Source organism: Oncorhynchus kisutch, linkage group LG18, assembly GCF_002021735.2.
Source record: "Oncorhynchus kisutch isolate 150728-3 linkage group LG18, Okis_V2, whole genome shotgun sequence".
NCBI lineage: Eukaryota > Metazoa > Chordata > Actinopteri > Salmoniformes > Salmonidae > Oncorhynchus > Oncorhynchus kisutch.
Genome location: NC_034191.2, coordinates 57,195,603 through 57,218,969, shown reverse-complemented (window position 1 = coordinate 57,218,969; position 23,367 = coordinate 57,195,603). Strand labels below are relative to the sequence as shown.

Sequence of the window (23,367 nt, the reverse complement as noted above, 5' to 3'; positions counted from 1 at the left end):
AAATCTCAAATCTCTTATGAAGTGTTCCTTCGTCCAAATAATGGTCCGAAATGAACACACACAACTTTGTCTACGGCTACGGAGGATATGGAGAGAAGTTTGGAGAAGCAACAGCTGCGCTCAATACGGTTGACAGTTCTGATGATATTGGTTGGGAGGATGAGGATCAGCAACAGGAACAAGAGAGACCATCCTACCGAAAACAGTGGCATTTCTAGTGGAGAGAGCGTGATGATGGTTAAGTTAGGGAACAAGAGTAATGATGTATCAGAGTGGAAGGTAGTGATGGTGTTTGATGTGACCACAGGGCCGCATCTACACCCTGTCCCATTAACCAATGACGTAAAGAAAGAGATAGGAGAAGTAAAACTAGCTAACTAACTTCATTGGAAATGTTAGACTGCTAATATTCTGTGCTAGCCATGCTCAGCACAGATGCTAAGTTCAGGGGAACCCTCTACTTATGCTAAGTTCAGGGGAAACCATTGTCTATGTACATAGATGATATTAAATCAAATTTGAAGGGAGGCATAGTGATTTTTTAGTTTAGCATTGCTACTGAGGTTTGAGAAGATTTTGCCTGAAAAAGTATGGACAGGGTTCCTTAGTTTCAATGTCAGAGAATTTGTCCCATCCCCTTTGCGGTGTTTAGTAGCTGTTCAGTGGAAAGTAAAGAAAATATGTGCCAAGTATGGAGGGGAACATAACTACGGTCACTGTGGGAACAGTGTGAAGGCTAAGTGTTGTAATTTTAGGGGGGAACATAGTGCAGCATTTTCTGATGCCAGGCCCAGAGATATAGAATCAATCATGATGTCTCATATGCAGAGGCTGTAGGCAGATTGGTGGAACTACTAGGTGGACTGATGGTGCTACCATGGCTGCTCCCGTAGTAAGTGGACCTACTGTCAGAACTGGGGCTTCTACTAATCCTGGCATGCTTTCGAGGCCCGTTCAGAGAAATTGCTCCCATAAATGTCAAAGGACACTTTGATAGTAAATAAATTTGACTTATAGCTTTCATTGGAAAGGTTATCATCGTGACTCGGATTGTAGAAAGCAGAAATGGCAGGTTGAATATTATTGTGGATACGGCAACAGAGTTATTGGGGTCAACAAATGTCACCCACTAGGCACACACTGTTGAATCAACATTGTTTCCACGTCATTTTAATGAAATGACGTGACTTTTCTGGCCTAACCAAATCATTTTTGGCATAAAGAGTGCCGAGGAGTCGAATGATGGCACAGACTGCTACCATACCCAGGCCAGACTTGACCCAATCAGAGACCTTCAATTCCCAATGTTCTACCATTCAGTTCATTATAAACTCAGGGTTTTTAAACACATTTTCTTCTAATAACTGAAATGTAGGCTATAGCCTATTTTCACGTTTGTTATTTTATCATGTTGAAGGCCTCAGCAAGTACAGTACCCATCCCCAACACCCCGATCACCACCACCCCATGAGAACTAATTACATTTTCTACCCTCTGGACTCACCATTAACACACCACACCCAAAATACCATTACAACACGTTCCTACTTCCTTCCTGCATCACATCCACTTACCCCCCCACCTACCAATTTCCTCATGCTATCACCCCACTTCCCAAACGCCACACCATCCCATTCAGCAAACTCCCACACTTTTACCCTTGCACTTTCCCCAGGACCTCTACACCAGGCGGTGTCAGAGGAAGGCCCTAAAAATTGTCAAAGACCCCAGCCATCCCAGTCATAGACTGTTCTCTCTACTACCACATGGCAAGCGGTACCGGAGTGCCAAGTCTAGGACAAAAAGGCTTCTCAATTGGGCCAACCAACCAGTGCTCCCGCACATTGGCTAACTGGGCTATCTGCACTGTGTCCCACCACCCACCACCCGCCAACCCCTCTTTTACGCTACTGCTACTCTCTGTTCATCATATACAGTATGCATAGTCACTTTAACCATATCTACATGTACATACTACCTCAATCAGCCTGAGTAACCGTTGTCTGTATGTAGCCTCGCTACTTTTATAGCCCCGCTACTGAATATAGCCTGTCTTTTTACTGTTGTTTTATTTCTTTACTTACCTATTGTTCACCTAATACCTTTTTTTGCACTATTGGTTAGAGTCTGTAAGTAAGCATTTCACTGTAAGGTCTACACCTGTTGTATTCGGTGCACATGACAAATAAACTTTGATTTGATTTGACATACACTGAGTATACTGTAGCAAGCATTAGGAACACTTACCTAATATTGAGTTGCAGCTAGAGCTGTGGCAGGAATGAAATTAGCTCAGCAGGTCATTGTCATGCAAAAGACTGCTGGTCTCACAGTAATTGACCATTAGTTAACATAAATACGGTGAGCGTCTCCAGGCCTCCATACAAGCAGCCTTATGGACGTCTACATTTAAAAAAGTAGAATAGATACATTTAATATAACCCATCACAATAAATCCATTATTTATTTTAGTCAGGTCTAAAGAAACATTATGATGTTAAGAAAATGTATTTCAGAAGAAGAGAAAATGAGTTGATAACATTTAACTGTATGTAATCTGGCTATACACCATGCCATAGGCTGTAGGCTTGTTCATTTAGCAGACAAGATATGTGTTTAAGTCCCGTGGCATTATTTTATGGGATTTTATTGTAAGAAGAATATAATTGAACTTAGCTGAATAAAATAGAAAGGATATTTTCCCCATTACGGCGCGAGTGTGCATATGAAATGTCTATGTTGAGCATAAAAGTGATTATTTGAAACCGGTCCTATAAGCTAGATTTAGAGTTATTTGGTAACTTTAGTTGTGGATGATGCAAACCTTAGAATGTCTTAGAAATCAAAACATATATCGAACAAAAATATATACGCAACACATAACGTTTTGGTCCTGTGTTTCATGAGCTGAAATAAAAGATCCCAGAGATGTTCCATATGCACAAAAAGCTTATTTCTCTCAGATTTTGTGCACAAATTTGTGTACATCCCTGTTATTGAGCATTTCTCATTGGCCAAGATAATCCATCCACCTGACAGGTGTGGCATATCAATAAGCTCATTAAACAGCATGATCATTACACAGATGCATCTAAAAGGCCACTCTAAGCATTTTTGTTTTGTCACACAACACAATACCACAGATGTCTCAGGTTTTGAGGGAGCGTGCAATTGGCATGCTGACTGCAGGAATGTCCACCAGAGCTGTTGCCAGATCATTTCATGTTCATTTATCTATCATAAGCCGCCTTCAAAGTAATTTTAGATCATTCGGCAATACGTCCAACTTGCCTCACAACCGCAGACCAGGTTTAACCACGCCAGCCCAGGACCTCCGCATCCGGCTTCTCCACCTGCGGCATCTTCTGAGACCAGCCACTCCTTTTTATTGATGGCAAATTGATGGCCACAATCAACAGCCTGATCAACTCTATGCGAAGAAGATGTGTCGCGCTGCATGAGGCAAATGGTGGATTCTGACTGGTTTTCTGATCCTGTGACCAACATATGCATATCTGTATTCCCAGTCATGTGAAATCCATAGATTAGGACCTAAATCATTGTTTTTCAATATCCTTATATGAACTGTAACTCAGTAAAATCTTTGAAATTGTTGCATGTTGCGTTTATATTTTTGTTCAGTGTATATGGGCTGCATGACACAACTTGGATTTTGTTAGTCAATCCTGGTTAAATGCAGAAGACACTTTTACGTTAAATGCATTCAGTTGTACAACTGACATGGTATCCCCTTTCCCCATGACTTATGTACGCCGACCCGCGAGCAACTGCAGCCCCTCATGATGAGTTCAGACACAGAGTTTCTAAACCCAGAGGCAGAACACCGCTAGACCTCCGGGAACACTTGCGAAGCTGACCAAGTTATTTATTTTCATGAAATACGAAGGCAGAACCTAGAATCGAGCCAATGTCTTAAGTAGTTGAACATGTTATCACTCAAACCTCGTGAAAGTGACCAACTGACACGTTTGAATGTTGGTCAAAAACAACTTTATATCGAAGGAGTGCTTTTGAGTTGACGGCCTGCACATAAACAGTTCGGCGTAAGACGACTGGTAGACCCGACAGCATGTTTCTTCGCATGAAATCTTCATACAGTACCGTCTGTCTTTAGTTTTTGTGGCCCCCACCCCCATCAAAGTTGCCCATCCCTGGCCTAAATGGAAGACGGACGCCAGAAACATTTTGTCACTGAAAAATACTGTCGGCTGCAACTGTTAAAATCGGTTACAACATTGTACAGTAAGTGTATATTTTGAATTTGTGAAATTCTTTTTGATGTTATGTTGCCAGGCTGGAGGAGCATGCAGCCTCTCGCTGCACTACAGGTGATATTCTTCCCAAACTCTGTATGCCATGTGCTCTCCAACCCTGTTCCTGCAGCTAGCCAGTGCTTCATTTGGGAAACCAAGTTAAATCTGTCCGGGAACATCGAGAGTAGCATGTTTCACAAGGAAACATATTTCATTAAACTGTTGACAGCCCCTGTCTGTGTGTGCTTGAGGAATGAATGAAGGAGACAGGGGAGGACAGGGAAATGCACAGTGGTAAGATCTGAGTCTGTAGTTAAAGGTAATGTGTCAGCCTATTCATTGTAAAAGAAATGCCCTATTACTTGACTATTCAAAATCAAATACAAATTCACTATAATTGAAGGCTAACTCGGTAAGCCGGCCTGCACAATCAATGAACCAACAGCATCGCCTACGCCTATAGTCCCGCACAGTGGACACATTATAATACCTATAAAACCTAGCGGTCAAACACGGAAACAGTTCCAATTGTCTTTCCACCATTCATTTTTCACATAGTGAATTTTAAAAACACTTCAAATGAATTATTGTTTGGTGTAGGCTTACCTTGGTGTTACGTTTTGATAACCGTGTAATTCTTTCTCGGACAAGTTGAGTTTTATCAACATACTCGCCGAATTTACTCTAAAAACAATTATTAGCAACAGAGAAGAATTAGCAACAGAGAAGACCTGAGCAAGAGTTACAAATTCCTGCAGGAAGCTCCTGCACATCTTCTCTAGCTGACACTGTCAGCTATCATTCACCAGCAAGAACAGAGACCTGTGCCCAATCCATGATAAATCCATGAGCTGTCTCTGTTTTAGCTAGCCACTGACTACACTTTAGCTAGCTAGTTAGCAGAGCAGTAGATCAAAAATACATTTTTGCCTGATAATTGTTTGTACAGTATGTCGACTTTGGTGTCTATTTCATACCTTAAGGCATTTTTCAAGGATGAGCATAAGAGCATTAAAAGGGGAGAAGACCACTAAGTCTGGCCATGTGGAGAAGTACAGCAATAGTGAGGGGCAACTTACTGGTTTGGTCAGGGCCAGCATGAGGGATAAAGTGTATCCTGTGTCAGTGAGTGTAGCTATTAAGTTAAGTTTGAGCATCTTAGCAATACAATGCCTTCTATATACTCTACCGTTCCAAAGTGGTGTAAAGCTCGCCACTATCAGACTCTGGAGCAGTGGAAAAGCTTGATCTGGTGTGATGAATCTCTGGCAGTCCGACGGACAAATCTGGGTTTGGTGGATGCCAGGAGTCACCTGTTACAATGCTTAGTGCAAACTGTAAGGTTTGATGGAGGACAAATAATGGTCTAGGGCTGTTTAAAAAAATATATATACAATACCGTTCAATAGTTTGGGGTCACTTAAAAATGTCCTTCTTTTTGAAAGAAAGGCATTTTTTTTCTCCATTAAAATAACATCAAATTGATCAGAAATACAGTGTAGACATTGTTAATGTTGGAAATGACTATTGTAGCTGGAAACGGCTCAAATGTTTAATGTAATATCTACATAGCCGTACAGAGGCCCATTATCAGCAACCATCACTCCTGTGTTTCAATGGCACGTTGTGTTAGATAATCCAAGTTTATCATTTAAAAAGGATAATTGATCAATAGAAAACCATTTTGCAGTGTTTACAAGAGAGAACTTGTAAATCGGTCCATGTTAGCACAGCTGAAAACTGTTGTCCTGATTAAAGAAGCAATAAAACTGTCCTTCTTTAGACTAGTTGAGTATCTGGAGCATCAGCATTTGTGGGTTCGATTACAGGCTCAAAATGGCCAGAAACAAAGACCTTTCTTCTGAAACTCGTCAGTGTATTCTTGTTCTGAGAAATGAAGGCTATTCCATGAGAGAAATTGCCAAGAAACTGAAGATCTCATACAACGCTGTGTACTACTCCCTTCACAGAACAGCGCAAACTGTCTCTAACCAGAATAGAAAGAGGAGTGGGAGGCCCCGGTGCACAACTGAGCAAGAGGACAAGTACATTAGAGTGTCTAGTTTGAGAAGTCCTCATGTTAATTTATTCTGTGTTCCCGGTCCAAAATTACCGCCCCATTATAGCTGATTATAAATCCATAATAATACATATATTATCACCTAATGTTGTGTTAGATCTTTTTGTCAACTTAAGTTCTTGTGAACGTTACACGTTTTGAACTTCTATTTGCTAGTTATAGTCTGTAGGCATCATTGACCTGAGCTCATACAACTTGTTTTTGTTTTTAAAAGGCATGTATGGATTATTTTGACTATAACAAATTCTCAGATTAAACGTATTGTGCTATTTATCACAGACTACCTTGTGTCAAAGTTTAACAAGGACTACAGTGTCACGATCAAAGATTTGATCAAGAGCCTCACATACAGTATATCGTTTGGTCATTGTGCTGCCACAGAATGAATTGTGAGCAAGGCCTTTATATACCAAAGCTGCGAGAAAAGTTCTATATATTATTGAAACGATGTTGCGATTGTTTGTGAGAATGCCAACAGGTGTGGTTCCCATGGGGGAAAGATTCTATTGGGGAAAGCTTCCCGTCGGGGTTGCCATGGAAGCCAAGAAGAGGAGTGAAGTGTGTCTGTGTGTGTGCGTGTGTGTGTGCTCAAACACACATGCATGTGGGGGTCTGGGAGAGGAAGTGTGTCCATCTGATGAATGGGCATGTGCCTGAACTAAATTTTATACACTAATTGTAGTCTCACCCATTGATTTCTAATGACCAGTCAAGACCGGGAACACCACAGGTGTACAAAAGTTAAATAAAACACCCCAAATTTGATGAAAATCATCAAAATGTATTTTTTTTATTCAGATGCCCGGTGTGGACAAAGTCATGGAACCTTATGACAATCAGATTAAATGAACTAAATTTTTCAGAGAGAACTTGTAAATCGGTCCAATTCGACCGGAACACAGCAGGAGGGTTAAACAAATGCATTTCAAGGTGTTCAAAGTCATGCATTGAAAGGCATGTGGCACTTAACATCCTTCCTGTTGGCAGATCTCTATAGGTGACCAGGGGATTCTCTCTACCACATGGGAATGACTCCGTGGAGTTCATCAGTGTAGCCATGGAGCCTATTTTAACAGTTCACAATATCATCTGTATGGTTGTGGAATGCGAGTGGATGAAGCCATGCCTAACCAGGTGCAGTCAGTGGAGGACCTGTACCCGGCCAAAGACTATAACCCTTTGTCCCGAGAGCCCACAGAGAACTGGTGTGGCCACCAGCTGCATTAAGTACTGCAGTGCATCTCCTCCTCATGGACTGCACCAGATTTACCAGTTCCTCCTGTGAGATGGTACCCTACTCTTCCACCAAGGCACCTGCAAGTTCCCAGACATTTTGGGGGGGGAATGGCCCTAGCCCTCACCCTCTGATCCAGCAGGTCCCAGACATGCTCAATGGGATTGAGATCCGGCCTCTTCGCTGGCCATGGCAGAACACTGACTTTCCTGTCTTGCAGGAAATCACGCACAGAACGAGCAGTATGGCTGGTGGCATTGTCATGCTGGAGGGTCATGTCAGGATGAGCTTGCAGGAAGGGTACCACATGAGGGAGGAGGATGTCTTCCCTGTAACACACAGCGTTGAGATTGCCTGCAATGACAACAAGCTCAGTCCGATGATGCTGTGACACACCGCCCCAGACCATGACGGACCCTCCACGTCCAAATCGATCCCACTCCAGAGTACAGGCCTCGGTGTAACGCTCATTCCTTCGGCGATAAACGCAAATCTGACCATCACCCCTGGTTAGACAAAACCATGACTCGTCAGTGAAGAGCAATTTTTGCCAGTCCTGTCTGGTCCAGCGACGGTGGGTTTGTGCTCATAGGCGACGGTGTTGCCAGTGATGTCTGGTGAGGACCTGCCTTACAACAGGCCTACAAGCCCTCAGTCCTGCCTCTCTCAGCCTGTTGCGGACAGTCTGAGCACTGATGTAGGGATTGTGTGTTCCTGGTGTAACTCGGGCAGTTGTTGTTGCCATCCTGTACCTGTCCCGCAGGTGTGATGTTCGGATGTACCGATCCTGTGCAGGTGTTGCTACACGTGGTCTGCCACTGCGAGGACGATCAGCTGTCCGTCCTGTCTCCCTGTAGTGCTGTCTTAGGCGTCTCACAGAACGGACATTGCAATTTAATGCCCTGGCCACATCTGCAGTCCTCATGCCTCCTTGCAGCATGCCTAAGGCACGTTCGCGCAGATGAGCAGGGACCCTGGGCATCTTTCTTTTGGTGTTTTTCAGAGTCCGTAGAAAGGCCTCTTTAGTGTCCTACGTTTACATAACTGTGACCTTAAAGATCTGTGAAGTTATTTGGATTTTTAATAATTATCTTTCAAAGACAGGGTCCTGAAAATTTTTTCAGTACTATTTTAATTCAGTACTTTATAGGCCTATGCCTAAGAGGAGATTACCGTGACTCAATGGTCACTCAGCGGAATTTTACTGCTGTCATGACACATGACTGTCGGTTTGGCGTTGATATGGTCAACGCAGCAGTCTGTCATGAAGAGCGCAGGTGTCCTTAATGTTTTGTATACTCAGTGTACATCACCGGATTTACCTCATACTCTCCCTTGGGGGCTCATTGATAAACAGCGACATAAAATGGCTTCAGTGGATTCCCCTGCAATGCTCATCGCTGATAAGATCAAAGACTGACTCAGTGTCAATAATGAGTTGACCATAGCTTCATAATGAGAAACCAGCTATGGTCTCTATCTCTCAATTTCAATTTAAGGGCTTTATTGGCATGGGAAACATATAAAGCAAGTGAACTAGATTATAAACAATAAAAATGTACAGTAAACATTACACACAAAATTTCCAAAAGAATAAAGACATTACAAATGTCATGTTATGTGCAAATAGTGAAAGTACAAAAGGTTGCCTTGTGGGAACAAGTAGCAAATCTTCCTGCTGTGATGGCACACTGTGGTATTTCACCCAATAGATATGGGATTTTATCAAAATTGGATTTGTTTTTGAGTTCTTTGTGTATCTGTGTAATCTGAGGGAAATTTGTGTCTCTAATATGGTCATACATTTGGTTAGGAAGTGCAGCTCAGTTTCTACCTCATTTTGTGGGCAGTGTGCACATAGCCTGTCTTCTCTTGAGAGCCAAGCCTGCCTACGGTCGGCCTTTCTCAATAGCAAGGCTATGCTCACTGAGTCTGTACATAGTCAAAGCTTTCCTTAAGTTTGGGTCAGTCAATGTGGTCATATATTCTGCCACTGTGTACTCTCTATTTAGGGCCAAATAGCATTCTAGTTTACTCTTTTTTTTGTTAATTCTTTCAAATGTGTCAAGTAATTATGTTTTTGTTTTCTCCTGATTTGGTTGGGTTAAAATTGTGTTCTGTACTGGGGCTATTATGTGGGGTCTGTTTGTTCTCTCTCTTTCATTCTCTCTCTCAGAGATTCCACCTCAGGGCGAACGTTGGTGTGAGCTATTTATCATATTATCTCTGCGTGCATTTCCCTTTCACACGGACTGCATCCCAAATAGCACCCTATCCCCTATATAGTGCACTACTTTTCAGCAGAGCCCATTGGGCTCACTATGTAGGGAATATGGTGCCATTTGGGATACTCACTGTGTGGGGGATGGTGATCATCAGAGGGGTATGCCTCAGATCTATTAGTGAATAACACAGAATTTACAGTAGCAGGTTTCTCTGCATCTCAGCCACTCATACAGCCATATATGGTCATCACGTCAGTGTTAGTCATAGTTAGCTGAGGTCAGGGAATACCTAGTTGATACCCGCCCTCGCACTGTCACCGGTCCTGCCCACACACTGCTACCATGACATCAGCGAGATTGGAGCAACATGCTTCCTGATAAGGAAATTGATCTCCGATGCTATCGAGGAACTGTTCTTCATACACAAAGTACCAGAAAACACAGAGACGGATACTGTAGTTGTGTAACAGAAACATTTGAGCATGTTGGATGGAGCCCACTCACATAGTAGTTGAAGGAAGAGTTGTAATGTATATAGTATGCAAACTTTATAATAACAATTTGCAATTCTTCAAAAATATTTCAGAGTAGGAACTAGTAACTACAGGTGTTTGTGTGTATGAGCTGACTGCCTGCGCTGTGACATGTTCACACAGAGTGGAAGCTGACCAAAAATGAAAACCTCCCACTCATTCACCAGATAGCTATACCTTCAATATGATGTCCCCCTTCCATTTGATCTAGTTATTCAACCATTAACATGACAAAAACACAGTTGTGGACTTTTTCATTTTATTCAGATGAATTATATGACATGTTATTCAGTAATTCAACTTCATATTGAGATAAAGTACCGTGTAAGAGACTGAAGTCAATTTACAAAATGCTACAGACATTTATCTCATTAGAAAACCACAAATCCAATAGGTAAAATACATGTAAAAGATGATTGATTACACATGTACTACACAGTGTAACTTGCATAGCAAGTACTCAAAATATAATATTCAGATTCCACAGGAACAAACAAAAAGTTCATTCAGACAATATGGTTTGTACAAACCGCAAATACATTGTCCGAAATCATATTGACACACAGAATGTCTCAATCATAAGACACATGCAGACATTTCTTTACGCTGAAAAAAAATAAAAGGTTTTTAAATGGTTCTTCCTAAACTCTGAAGGTTCCTTGGGGAACTCTTTCTCGATAAAGAACCTTTGAGTTAAATGTGGGGTTCTTAACGTGATGATTCTTCGGAATTCTAAAAGGTTTTTGAATTGTATGGAAGCCTGCAGATGTGTCCCTTTCATAGCACACAGTAAATTGGCCAGTGTTAACTAGTGTTGATTTTTCAGTGTAACATTTCTAGTGTTGATTCAAGTTAGATTAACACTGTAGAGGTAAATGAACACTCAGTAGTGTAAAAGAACCCCATTGTTGGTGTTAATAACCAGAGTTGAACCAAAACCACACCCATCATTATCATATTTCCCAGCAGGCCCTAGTGCAGGTAGATTTTTTTTACATTGTTTTTAAAAATGTTTTTGCATGCACATTGATTGATTCATAAATCCTATATTACTCAAATATAAATAACATACATTTGTATAAACAAATCCAATCTGTTACTTGGACTTATTGCACCCGTTGCTGAAATGGTTGTTCCAGTTTAGATGTTTAAGATATGAGTATCTTAGTCTCCCCAACCCTGGCAGTCATTTTGAAGGCAGGTTGTGGGTGAATAAAAATGTCAAACATTGAATATCTGCAGTCTGGCTGGATTCCAATAGGAATTACACATCACTTATAAAGCCAGCATATTGTGGCCTGTAAACTATGAGTTTCAGGCCACTAGGCACTCAAAAAAGGCCTTATGAAATATGTTTTGTTTTAAATAATTTGACTTAGGATTTCTCTTGGTGAAGCCACAGAACTGAAAATGAGTGAATGCAACAAGCATGACTTTATCACTAGCAAACAGTCATGAGTAGTACTTTTAACTCTAATATTCACTCGAAAGGCACCCTGGGAAATATGCAAATAAGGCTTAAAACCCTACACCGGTTTTGGATTTTAGTATGGTTGTTCAAAGAACCATCCCATTTATGCTTCTTCAAAGACCCTAACATGGTTCCCCTATGGCATCGCTCTCGAGAATGTCATTTGGTTCCAACTTGAACCTTTATTTTTAAGAGAGCAAGAAACAAACTTGTAAAACATGCTAATATATCATGTATCTACAGAGCACATCACAAGATGTTGCTTATTCCACTGTTGACCAATGAAACCCAGAGTTACTGAGTAACACATCTCTTTCAACCAATGAGGCTCAGCACTGTTGAGAGATGGCAAACTAAGATAGCTACAGCGTCCATTTCACCTGCTCTACCCAACCCTCTGTCCTTCTGGTGACTCTTTCAAAACATATCAGACACACATTCACCATTGAGTCTTCATGAGTTCCAAACTCAACTTCCTGAGAGTCTCTGGCCTATCAGTTCACCCATACCAAAATGTCCCCATGGGGATAATAAAGTCATTACCTTACTACAAGGCTAAGGTTAAAGGTTACAGTTATAGCTTTACCAGACCAATTTCTGTCAGAGGTCTTACTAAATGTGTCTTTGGGTTACGCTCAGGGTTAGCCATACTCTGTAGCAGGGGGGCCTCTTACTAGATTATAGTACCCAGTCATTGCCCCCAGGTCGATGTACAGTGATCCTTTCCTCCTCAGGTGGGCAGAGTCCTCAGGCTCAGAGTACAGAGACGATTCTGCAAAAAAAGGGAATTGTATTGTTATTGGTAACATACGCTCTCATGAAGTTTCATACAGATGTTAGTGTGTACGTGTCGCTTGAGGAAGTGCGTAGGCATTTTACCACAGCACAGTTAACATTTGAAGTCCCTGCCTACCTCTGTAGGGAATATGAGGAACAAAGTATATTTTAGGGAAGTACGATGATAGAGAACAGGAAGATATATAAGTCCCTACCCTGTGTGGTGTCAGGCTGCTGGCTGTGCTGCCTCAGAGGGTGGGAAGTCTCCACTAGGGCTGAGTCCAGGCTCCAGCAGCGTGGCTGCTCTTCCCTGGGAGGGTTGATGGCCTCGTCCCTCAGGAGCTCGGCTGCAGAGCTGCGCTGGGCAGGGTTCCTCTCCAGGGCTCGCTCCAGGAAGGACCTCATGGCACCACTGCAGTCCTCTGCTATGTCCTCCAGGGGAGGGGCCTGCTTGTGGATCTGAGGGGAGCCATGGAATTAGAATTGTAGTAAAGCCATCCTACCTCTGTGGTAGAACCATATAGATAATTAGGGTTTCACAGCTATTCTTATAGTTCTACACTCAAAAAAAAAATGCTGGGTTAAAAACAACAAAACTGCGCATCCAGTCTTCCGGTCTGACCCGCTGGGTCATTTCTCAATAATCCAGCATCGACAACCCAACACGGCTCTTTTTAAAGAAAACAACCCAACTAGGTCTGATGCAACAGTTTCACATATGAGTCTTCTATGGAATGTGAGAATGCGATGTCAGGTTAGGCGAGACCTAGCCACCATCACTATAAGCATTCCTTGTCTTTTTAGTCATGGTGATGGCTAGGTAAGACTAAAAGCTATCCTGCAACTCATGCTATCTCTGGGCACAACTCCCCGAGTGTAAAACAAGTTTGATGTACAAGTAGGGTTGCAAAATTCCTTGAGCTTTCAATAAATTCCCTGGTTTTCCCGAAATCTTGAATAAGACCGAATTGCTAAACAACCTGCTTGTGTCATGCTTATGTTTGCAATAGCCTAATATTACAACAGACAAATAACTACAAAACAACTGTTTTGTGTACAGGCGGCAGCGTGGAGTGACTGCACACTGAGCAGCAGCTGAAAGGACATACGGCTATTGGATGCCGCATAAGCAGAAATCTCAGTATTTTTAGCGACAGAAAGTCAGGTTCGGGGACTGCAGCCAATCCCAAAAAAGAAACGTGACCTCTTCAAATCAGGAATGTGATCATGAAAAACACTGTTAAAAGCTAAACAGAATTATTGTACTGAGCCTGAAGGAGTATGCTGATAATGTGCCAGAGACAGATGCAGCATCCCAAATGGCAACTTATTCCCAACATAGTGCACTACTTTTGACCAGGGCCCCTAAGGCTCTGGTCAGAAGTAGTGCTCCATACAGGGAATAGGGTGCCATTTGGGATGCAGGCAGTCACGTTAAGGGATCACATGATGTTTGAGAAATGATCTTGCAAGAATCTAGGCCTATGCCGTGGAAATCTAAACTGGGTGATGAAAACATCTGTCTGCTTCAAAGACTGACTACAAGTGGGGGTTTCCCCTCCTTCAGCCCTGTCAGTGTAGCAAGAGGAAAGCCTGTATGTTCACCATTCACTTATCTATACACTTCATCCATCCACTTTCCATTGTCCCATTACTTAGTGGAATGACTATGCAGAAACAACTTCTGCCACACTACTTTATATATTTGTGCATTTATTGGAAGTGCATAAATCATCTAATAGTTGTTGTTTTTTTACTTTCAGGAGATGCTTACTATGTAGAGGTAGGATGGGTAGAGAGGGAGATAGGGAGAGTAGCACTTACTATGTAGAGGTATGATGGGTAGGACCTGCGTGGGTATCTCCTGACCCAGGGCGGGCTGCCAGTTTGCATGTGGATAATGGTGGTTCCCAGACTGTAGATATCCGTCTTGGTGTTGTGTCCTCGACACAGAACCACCTCCGGGCTCATATACATCTGAGGAAGAAAACACAAGACCACAGTTACTCACGGGGTCAATGGCATAATGTCAATTGTTGAAGAAGAAAATGAGTGTTTGGACAGTACCCCATATCTTTCTTCATCAAATGTAAAAAATAAAAATAAAATGTAGTCATGTTGCCAGTGATAATCATAATCATAACAGTTATAAAATGAAAAATAAAGTGTCTCTATGACTATGTATTAATACAGGAACCCTAAGAGCAGCTGGGCTGGTGTTAGGCTCGGAACTGCACTGTGTACGGTCTGTGAAATGTGAAACAGTAAACATCAGACCAGAGTCCATCTCTCAACTGGAATTTCCAGCCTTCCCCCATGTTAGCTAATGTCAGCCTAGTCTCAGCAGCTCCACTCTGTTGGCTAGCTATCTCCCTCCCTGTTATTAATGCTGGGTGTCAGTCTCTCTGCCCTGGGACTTTCCCACTCAGCCATCAGGGGTATAGGTCACCACAGAGGGGAGGAGAGGGTTGAGGAGAGGATTAGGAAGAGGACGATGAGCAGAGGGAGGGTCGTGAGAAAGAACAGAGTGAATGCCTCCTCCAAGATTTTCCCAACTGAATAAGGATTTAAATTGGAATCTGAAAATGCTAGTGTTCAAAGGCTTTCAACCTACTGTATTATTACTGATAAACAATGTCAATTTGAGACAACTCTGTAGCCTAAGCATTGCTCACAAAACCTATAGTCCACCTATAAACCTATACAATATCTCTTCGTGTTTGATGTGATTCCCCTGCACCATTTCCTTTGCTATGGGACACTGTGAGACAAACAGAATGCCCTGAGGCATCGCTTGATCTCAATCTTGAACGGAAAAACTGCCGCTTTCCCTTCTAGTAAACACACCTATTGAACTTCTCACGAAGTAAGAATTTGCTCTTGTTGTTGTCATGTCATAGGTCACCAGGAAGTAAACTGAAATCCCCCCCCCCAAAAATGAATTGAAAATGAATTGACCCTAACCCTGTATGTCATGTCGTAGGCCTGAGAGTGTCTTTTGTTGTTATGTCATAAGCCTAAGATTGTCTTTTGTTATGTCATAGGCTTGAGAGTGTCTTTTGTCGTTATGTCATAGACCGGAGGGTGTTGAAGAGAGCAGAGTCACTTACCTCTGTGCCGCGCAGGTCCCTAGGGGTGTACAACTCCTCTGTCATCTGCACCGTCAGGCCAAAGTCCACCAGCACTGCTTTGTCTGACATCAGAACAATGTTGCTGGCTGAATAGAGAAAGGGGGGAGAGAGGGTGAGTGAGATTCACCAGAAAAGCTGTGCAGTTCAGCCATGTCAAAGCTAAAGAACATGTGCTGCAAGATACAGTATAATCTCAGAGCCTAATATAGTGTGTGCTAACATGTGCTGCAAGATACAGTATAATCTCAGAGCCTAATATAGCGTGTGCTAACATGTGCTGCAAGATACAGTATAATCTCAGAGCCTAATATAGCGTGTGCTAACATGTGCTGCAAGATACAGTATAATCTCAGAGCCTAATATAGTGTGTGCTAACATGTGCTGCAAGATACAGTATAATCTCAGAGCCTAATATAGTGTGTGCTAACATGTGCTGCAAGATACAGTATAATCTCAGAGCCTAATATAGCGTGTGCTAACATGTGCTGCAAGATACAGTATAATCTCAGAGCCTAATATAGTGTGTGCTAACATGTGCTGCAAGATACAGTATAATCTCAGAGCCTAATATAGTGTGTGCTAACATGTTTGTCACAAGGTCCACATTTCTTCTATCATTTGCTGAAATTGCTCTTGACATACAGTATGTGTGATAGGAACTGTATGTACATTTAAGGAAGCGAGAAGTATCAACATTTGCACTGATGTAAAGTTAAAGTTCACACAGAGCATGCTATGAGGCATGTTGAGTCTCTGAATGGCTTTTGACTGAGCTTAAAGAAAAAGGGAACTAAAGCGTTTAAAAGTCATTACTGAAGTCAAACAAACATCTTTCAGGGTTTTGGCACAGAATTATGACAGTTATAATGAATAAGCAGGCTTTTCCCAAACCTCATCTCCCTCCTTGCCCCCCTGATCCCTTACCTCACTGAGGTAACATTACATATTTAGTGTGTCCCAAATAGCACCCTATTCCCAATATAGTGCACTACTGTTGACCAAAGTCCTATGGGCACTACATAGGGTACTTCATAGGGAATAGGGCGCCATTTGGGATGCATCCTTTGACTGGAGGACAGGAAGAGCACAAGAGCACAGTGAAACGTCAGAAAGTAATAACTCACTGGTTTCTTCTAAGAAGCCCTACAGTCAATCCTGCTGCAGGGAAGGAGGGAGGGTCTGACTGGAATTTCCAGATGCTACATATAGTGCTTTTAGTCTTTAGCCAAGCCCTGATTGACTGACTGAACGATAATAGACTGGTCCACAGGTCCACAAGTTCATTGCAATACATTAACCCCTATAGATAGTATAACTTTTACTAGGGAACACCCAACATTATAAAGTTAACGTTAATACAATACATTTACTGGAGGAGAGGGTATCGCTTGCTGAGTTTAAAGCTCTGCTGCTGACCATTGTAATTGTTTTTAATTTACAGTATTGTGCTCGTTTCGCATGTACACGCTGACTACTTCCTGCTGACCTTTCGCCAGGTCCCCCTCAAAAAAGGGGGTTTCTAACCTCAAAGGTCGTTTCATGGTTAAAGTAAGGTTAAATAAAAATGCATTTATTTATTTAGCTAATCAGGTACTGGGTTTCGCCCCAAATGGCTCCCTATTCCCTATATAGTGCACTACTTTTGACCAGGTTAAAGGTAGTGCACTAAATAGGGGTTAGGGTGCCATTTGGGACAACCCTTATAAAAAACCCGTTAGCTACCTGTGTGACCTGAACACCGTCAGCAACACCACAGCTTCATCCTGCCTTCTTACAAGGCTCACGTGGTTTCTTTAGTTGTCTGTGGTTGAGTTTCCTATGAAGCTGTTGGTTCAAGGTGCAGTTTACTCTAAAGTCCTATCTTGGTTACATTTGACATAAAGTGTATAATGACAGTAACAGCCCACTGGGCACACCATGTCATTTCAATGTGGAGCATTGGGCAGTATTGGTTACATACGTTGATCAATGAGATTTCAACCTATTTTCCCAATATGTTATCACCATGCTTTCAACCATGTAAAAGCACAACCAAATTCCAATAGAAAATCACTGTCTGGTTTTTGGTTTGGTTGTCACCTAAACTGCACTTTCAACCATTTAAAAGCACACCAAAGTTCAAATGGGACTACAATGTCAGATGTTTTGTTTTTACAACAACTTAATATGTCATCACTGCTTCATCTAATAGCACAACCAAATGTTAGTTGAAATTACATTAAAGTACATGGTGCAAGTGAACAATGCCATTTGAGAATCTGTGCAGATTATTATAGCGATTGTTTCGATTTCCAAAGACCTTCAACCCTGAACATGCACGCATTCCACGATTATATAAAAATACATTTGTTACAGTAACTTCAAAAGGTGGTCATGGATGCGTTACTCATTTTAAAGTTGAATGTTACATTAGTTTGTAAGATAGGCTATTTACTATCTTACAAAAGTAATATTGAATTCTGTTTGACTGACAATGCAATCAAGCACAATTCTACTGCTTGGATAGTTCCCTCTGATCCACTGGCTTAATCTTTATCTATTCTATTCTTTATCTTTTATTTTTGGTTGAGATGGAGATGTGAATCCAACATGTCATTTGTTAATTTGTCGACAGTTAATAGGCTATTTACTGTATTGCAAAAGTGATACTGAATTGTGTTGTTAACGCAACCAAATATAAACTTTTGAAGGAGATCGCTCCATCTTTGCCAGTGAGTCTTGCTTTAATTCCAGTTTGTCTACAAATTAATAATTGACTATGTCGGATTCACGTCTCCATTTTGACCAAAAAATCTAGGTGAAAGAATATGACTAAATCAAATCAAACTTTAAATTCTTTAACTTCCATTTTTGGTTGAGATGGAGATGTGAATCCAACATATGTTATTACCTGTATGTTTCATTTGAAATCCTAGGCCTACAAGGGCTGAATTTAAACAATATCTGTTGATGACTGCTCAAATGCCATATAGGCCTAAATAGCATCATTGAGGATATATGATTCATAAAGTATGGTTACATTTCATTTGCTCTGTTGAACCTAATGTTTGGAATTCATTTGATAGTTCCAGTGAATCTATTAAGTGTAGATTTCTCCACAACAATTCTCATGATAGCACATTGGTGGGCTTGGTTAAAACCCTGGATGGGAGACAGAAATAAAAAAACTGCTGTAGATAGATTCGACTCTCCAGTAGGAGGTGCAGCCCAGCCTACAGTTTTTTTCTTCTAGTGGATATTGCGTTGAAGATCTGACGTTGTTTCAAAGGTACAAATTCAACATATCTTATACAAGGTTTGTCTCTGTTGAAAATTGGTTACCGTGATGTCATAATCCTGTGGATTAAATGTTACCATCAAAACAACTTTTTTTTTTTTTAAATCCAATGTATTTTCCACATAGATTCCATGTCATAATATACTGACAAATGATGTTGAAACAACGTTGATTTAACCAGCTTGGGCCCAGTGGAGGCCACACATATACTACTAGTGTGCATGTGTGTGTTTTGGACACATACCTGGGTTCCATTTTTGATGTGTTTGGGGCTAGAATTTGAGAAAAACTGAGTTTCGAAACAGTGGTAAAAGCAGAGGCTATAGGCCTATAACTTGCTCTAACTCTAATGCTTACTAATTGAGTGTACTAATGTGCATTTTTTAACATTTGTTTTGGGCACTTTCCACTCACGTTTGATGTCGTGGTGGATGACATTGTGAGAGTGCAGATACTCCAGGCCCCTGAGGACCTGCTGGGTGACCCAGATGATCTCAAACTCCCTCATGGGTCCACAGCTGTCCAGTTTCTCCAGAACCGAGCCTCCCTCGCCGGCCTCCATGAACAGATGGATGTTCTGGTCCCAGAGGAGAGCACCGTAGAGCTCTGCAATGTTCTCGTGGCGGAACCGGGCCTGGATCTCCACATCGGCTGGTTTGAAATGCTCCATGGGGATCTAGTAACATGAATAGAACCATTAAGGCATTAAAGAACATCCTATAGACATTATATTTAAAAAGAGATTTAGACATGTAAAGCAAAATATGTCTATTATCCAACGTATCTACAAAGTCTTCAGTATGTAAACATTCCACTGACTATGGAATTGCCAGACCAGGAAGCCACTCCCATCGTGTGTAACTATTTGTGGGCAGAAATAATATAAAAGCCATGTCCTCTTCTACCCCAGGTGAAGTACCATTGTGATTAGAGTGCCTGCCTCAGATTGGAAAGTTGGGAGTTCAAACCTTGGCCGGGTCATACCAAAGACTGTAAAAATGGGACCTGATGCGTCTCTGCTTGACACTCAGCACTAAGGAGATAGATTGGGGGTTAGGCCCTGCGATAGACTAGCGCGGGGGGTTTCCTGTGGGGTAACCAGACAAATACTTTCAGTTTCTATCTGTCTGCAATACTGGCTTTTGAGATGTCACAGATAAATATTTTTCTCTTTCTACAGTACATAGTGTTCCTCTTTCTAGATGTTCTGTTGCAGCTTTCAAAGTTTTTGGGTGCAAATACCTGACTGACTTCATATGTAACATTCTGCTTTTATATTGGCCTAACAAATTAGTTTCTATTGCTTTGAAAACAAATCTTCCTGCCAGAAATCAATCTTGGCACATAGATCGGCCAGCGGCAGTTTCGAGAAATCCATTCTGCAAACATGCCAGACATTCCTGCACGCAGACTCATTGACTCACCAGTTTACATGCCATCCGCTTCCTGGTAACGGTATCCTGGGCCAAGTGGACTTTCCCAAATGAGCCCTTTGGAACATGGCCGCCGGAGCCTGGAGTCTTGTAGGTCCACATCCATGGAAACAGAAGTACATCCAAATCGATGCGATAGCGTCCCTTCTTCAGCACCATGTGTTTCTGCACAGAAGTAGTGAAATACGGTGTGAAAGGTGCTGCTGAACCAGTAAAGGCTTTAAATAACCCTACAGACAGATTGTCTATACTTGACCACAAACATACACGCAGACAAACAGACGGACTGATTGACTAACAGACGAAGGGACAGACAGTTTCAACCACACTTATACACACAATGCCACTTCTAAGATTTCATTGTCCTTTGCATATGACAAATAAACTTTGATACACTGTATATACAAAAGTATGTGGACACCCCTTCACATTAGTGGATTTGGCTATTTCAGCTACACCCATTGCTGACAGGTGTATAAAATCTAGCACACAGCCACACAATCTCAAAAGACAAACATTGGCAGTAGAAGGGCCTTACTGAAGATCTGAGACTTTCAACGTTGCACCATCATAGGATGCCCCCTTTCCAATAAGCCAGTTCATCAAATTTCTCCCCTGCTAGAGCTGCCCCGCTCAACTGTGAGTGCTGTTGTTGTGAAGTGGAAACATCTAGGAGCAACAACTGCTCAGCCACACAAGCTCACAGAACGGGACTAGGCCACACAAGCTCACAGAACGGGCCTGCCGAGTGCTGAAAAATAGTCTGTCCTTGGTTGCGACACTCACTACCGAGTTCCAAACTGCCTCTGGAAGCAACGTCTGCACAAGACCTGCTCGCCAGGAGCTTCATGAAATGGGCTTCCATGCCAGAGCAACCACCATGCGCAATGCCAAGTGTTGTCTGAAGTGGTGTAAAGTTTGCCGCCATTGGACTCTGGAGTGGTGGAAATGCGTTCTCTGGAGTGATGAATCCCGCTTCACCAGCTGGCAGTCCGATGGATTAATCTGGGTTTGGCGGATGCCAGGAGAACGATATCTGCCCGAATGTATAATTCCAACTGTAAAGTTTGGTGGAGGAGGAATAATGGTCTGAGGTTGTTTTTCATTGTTCGGGCTAGGCCCCTTAGTTCCAGTGAAGGATAATCTTAATGCTACAGAGTACAATTACATTCTCTAGACGATTCTGTGCTTCCAACTTTGTGGCAACAGTTTGGGGATGGCCTTTTCCTGTTTCAACATGACAATGCCCCCGTGCACAAAGCGAATGTCAATACAGAAATGGTTTGCCGAGATCGGTGTGGAAGAACTTGACTGGCCTGCACAGAGCCCTGACCTCAACCCCATTGAACACCTTTGGGATGAATTGGAACGCCAACTGCAAGCCAGACCTAATCGCCCAACACCAGCGCCCAACCTCATTAATGCTCTTGCGGCTGAAAGGAAGCCTGTCCCCGCAGCAATGTTCCAACATTTTGAATTGAGATGTCCACATACTGTACACCACATGACCAAGAGTATCTAATGAGACCTTTGTGGGGACAGATACAAAAAAAAACCACTAGTGTCCTGAAGTCTCACCTTGTTCAGTAACACACCCATCTCCTCGGGCTGGTGCTGCAGTGATTCTGGTGGCATGTTAGAGATCAGGTTGACGAAGGAGAGCAAGTCCGACACCGTCCCATACCGGACCATACCACCACCGTTCCCCTGCTGTGTGCCCTGGGTCCCTCCCGTCACCCCTGTCACTTCGTCCCTCGAATCATCCACAGTCTCCTCGTTCTCATCCATCTCCTCCTGAGAGAGACCTTCTTCACACAATGCCCCAGCCTCTTCCTCCTCGGTGTGATAGAGATTCTCAACAGCGCCAATGATATCCTCTATGTTCATGTGAGCCAGCAGGAGTTCTATTCCAGCATTGGCATATTTGTAATCCATTTTGATATTCTAGCTTCTTCTGATTTCTGAAATGGAACGGTGATGATTCATTAGGCAACTGAAATTCCAATATGGGCTGGAAAATGATGACATATAATTTATAGATTGCAAATTGACCGCAAGAAGCCCAACCAGATATAATATCTGACTAAAACATTTCAAATCGTGTATACAATCATATACCTCTCTATTATGCGTGGGAATACTTTTGAACAGATTTCTTAAATTAAAACCACTTGTAGATTTGCTCGTGTTTAAAAAAAAAACTTGGGTGGCTAATAAAATCACTCGCGGACCTACCCTGCTGTAGGTTATCGCTAAGTGAAGAAGAATGTACTCGAGTGTAGACTACGTCAACCAATTGCCCTCCCAACACTGCAACACTGAACACTCAACATAACTAAAGTCACTAACAAATAGCAAATATAAACGGACCATTATTTGTTTGAAATAGCGTAATAACGATGTGCTTACCTGATTCTTTGTAATAAATAACGTAGGGTAGGATCCCCTCCGAATGCGCTACTCCATTCTTGCGTCCGACTGCTGTCAACTCTAACGCGCACTAAAGAGCCTACTGACTGTTATTCCCACTCACGAGCTAGGAAGTATAAGAGGAAGTCCTTATCAGTCTCTGTGTTTAGGTGGTATTGTGTAAATAAAAACATAAGCCGAATATGGTGTCTTGTAACCTTAGTGTATTCCTCTGTAGTTTCGTTTTTCTTTTCATAGTCTTGGATTTCCCCCTAATATTTGATTTCTGTAGGCAAACGGATTCATCAGATTCCATGGGATAGTTCGGTATTTTCACTACTCCAACAATTCTGCCTGTGCTTCGATACAAATATTTCGCAATGTGCCCTGTTGTATATGAGAGAACTGACTATATAGTGACAGCATGATTAAAAAAAAGTGTCACCATGAGACTATTTACAGGTTACATAACTGAGGGCCCATACCATACACTCGTTGGTCTTGCAAATATAGGAAAAACGCA

At 42.1% G+C, this 23,367-nt stretch overlaps 1 protein-coding gene across 1 annotated transcript; it reads right to left on the bottom strand.

Moving 5' to 3' along the window:
* Positions 1-10,591: 10,591 nt before the first annotated feature.
* map3k8 (mitogen-activated protein kinase kinase kinase 8) lies at positions 10,592-23,207 on the bottom strand. The gene is made up of 8 exons (XM_020507378.2): positions 22,845-23,207; positions 22,014-22,396; positions 20,427-20,600; positions 19,417-19,678; positions 15,705-15,811; positions 14,419-14,571; positions 12,810-13,053; positions 10,592-12,589 (listed from the first exon to the last, which is right to left on the bottom strand). Exons 2-8 carry the CDS (start codon positions 22,368-22,370, stop codon positions 12,459-12,461), a joined length of 1,428 nt encoding a protein of 475 aa, XP_020362967.1. The 5' UTR covers positions 22,371-22,396; positions 22,845-23,207; the 3' UTR covers positions 10,592-12,458.
* Between the last annotated feature and the right edge of the window lie 160 nt (positions 23,208-23,367).